Below are 2,446 nucleotides of genomic sequence, written 5' to 3' on the forward strand. Positions count from 1 at the left end.
AGCATGGTGTGAGAGATAAGTCTCGGAAGATTTTGCAAAATATCCTGGATTTAGCTCATAACAATAATAAAAATTCTATTTGGCCCTTTCAGCTTGAACATAGGCACTTTCCAGCCCTTGATAACAATGATAACTTAGGATGTAATTTTTTTTTCATTCCAGGAAAAGGATCAAGTCAGAAAGACATGTCAAAGTCAACTCAATATTTTTTGATCCAATGATTGGATAAATGGTGATAGTATTTACTGAAAAGAGAATACTGGGGCAGAGACACATGTGGGATGAGGATAGAAAATCAAGAGATGGCCTTTCTATAATCGTTTAGGTTATTTACAGTTTATGTTATTGCAATCAGTATTGCTGTAACATCCTTTTACATATTTCTTGTACACATGGAGAAGACTTACTCTACAGTATGCTCTATGGTATAGGAGTAAAATAGCTGAATTCTAAGGTAATTGAGTCTTCAATTTTCATGGAATTTGAAAAGAAAATTTGTGTGCACAAAGTATTCTAGAAGTGAGGCAAAGTTATCATTTAAAAATTTTAATCAAGGGTTCTTTACAGGTATCTATAGATACCTGTAATGTGGGGTAATTTCAACCAGTTTAGCCTCCTCTGGGTCTGATCTCAATAGGCACCATTAAATGAATAGATGGAGACTGAAAACCATACAGCAGTGACAGAGTTCATCATTCTGGGATTAACAGACAATCCCACACTATGTGCCATTTTCTTTGTGATTTTTCTGGGAGTTTATATAGTTACCATAGTGGGAAATATCAGTATAATCATCTTAATCCGAAGCAGCCCGCAGCTGCACACCCCGATGTACCTTTTTCTCAGCCATTTGGCCTTTGTGGACATTGGGTATTCCACATCAGTCACGCCAATCATGTTAATGAGTTTTTTAAGAGAGAAAACAACCATCCCCGTCACTGGTTGTATAGCCCAGCTTGGCTCTGATGTCACTTTTGGGACTACAGAATGCTTCCTGCTGGCCACAATGGCCTATGACCGCTATGTGGCCATCTGCTCTCCTTTACTCTACTCCACCCAGATGTCCCCAGTGGTCTGCTTCGTCCTTCTGGGGGCTTCCTACCTAGGTGGATGTATGAACGCTTCATCGTTTACAGGCTGTTTGATGAATCTATCCTTCTGTGGACCAAATAAAATCAACCATTTTTTCTGTGACCTCTTTCCACTCATGAAGCTTTCTTGTGGCCATGTTTTTATTGCCGAAATATCTCCTGCCAACTCTTCTGCATCCGTCCTCATAACCACACTGTTTACCATAATTGTGTCCTACAGCTACATCCTCCACTCAATCCTGAATATGCGCTCTACTGAGGGGAGGAAGAAGGCCTTCTCGACCTGCACTTCCCACCTCACAGCCGTCACTTTGTTTTATGGGACAGTTTTGTTCGTTTATGTGATGCCCAAGTCGAGTTATTCAGCTGATCAGGTCAAAGTGGCATCTGTCATCTATACAGTGGTGGTCCCCATGTTGAATCCTCTCATCTACAGTCTGAGGAACAAGGAGGTGAAAGGGGCCATGAGAAAACTAATGGCCAGAACACACTGGTTCTCCTGAATTATATCAGAAATAAGTCCATAAATAACAAAGCAATGATTCGGGGACATTTGTGCTGGATACTTTAATGATGTTTGTCATTAACTTCATCACTTTGATAGTGAAGTTCACGCTGCAAGTGTAAATCCTATAGATGTTAATATGAGAAGTACGTTTTCAGAAGACGTTTCTCCTTCCCTTTTTCTTTCTTTCTTTCTTTTTTTTTTAATTCAAAGTTTCATCAGGGATCAGTTTTAAAAGATCAGTTGTTATTTGACTACAGTTCTTTGGTTAACATGAAGAAATTGTTTGAGTTTTTGACAGTATCTCAGCACATATTATTTCCCAAATTTTTGAAATTGCAATGTTCATGGTATACTTTAGTCTTTTACAAAATATAAGCAAATATATGTTGAAATTTTAAAAAAAAGAGTCCAACATACAAATCAATACACATACCACAGTCTGGAAACTGCAGGGAGCTTACATGGAGGTATCAGACATGAAGAGCTGGAGGTAGCCCAGTATAGAAAGGTGGCAAGCTGATAAGGAGGGATGCTAAGCATTGTTTCATGTGTCTGTTGGCCATCTGGATGTCCTCTTTGGAGAAGTGTTTGTTCATATCTTCTGCCCATTTCTTCACTGGGTTGTTTGTTTTCCTGGTGCGGAGTTTGGTGAGTTCCTTATAGATTTTGGATATTAAAGACCCAGCAATAGCACTGCTAGGAATTTACCCAAGGGATATAGGAGTGCTGATGCATAGGAGCACATGTACCCCAATGTACATAGCGGCACTCTCAACAATAGCCAAAACATGGAAAGAGACTAAGTGTCCATCAACGGACAAATGGATCAAGAAGATGTGGTTTATCT

The 2,446-nt window shown here is 39.4% G+C and overlaps 1 protein-coding gene across 1 annotated transcript; it reads left to right on the top strand.

The window, feature by feature from the left end:
- Positions 1–649: 649 nt before the first annotated feature.
- Positions 650–1,594, top strand: LOC144238930 (olfactory receptor 5P4). The gene has a single exon (XM_077772869.1). The coding sequence runs from the start codon at positions 656–658 to the stop codon at positions 1,592–1,594; it is 939 nt and encodes a 312-aa protein (XP_077628995.1). The 5' UTR covers positions 650–655.
- Positions 1,595–2,446: the final 852 nt, after the last annotated feature.

The sequence above is a fragment of the Crocuta crocuta genome, unplaced genomic scaffold, assembly GCF_008692635.1.
Source record: "Crocuta crocuta isolate KB4526 unplaced genomic scaffold, BGI_CrCroc_1.0 scaffold382, whole genome shotgun sequence".
NCBI classification, from domain to species: domain Eukaryota; kingdom Metazoa; phylum Chordata; class Mammalia; order Carnivora; family Hyaenidae; genus Crocuta; species Crocuta crocuta.

Coding starts and splice junctions, on each gene's coding strand:
- LOC144238930 (XM_077772869.1), top strand. CDS start 656: ATGGAGACTGAAAACCATACAGCAGTGACAGAGTTCATCATTCTGGGA.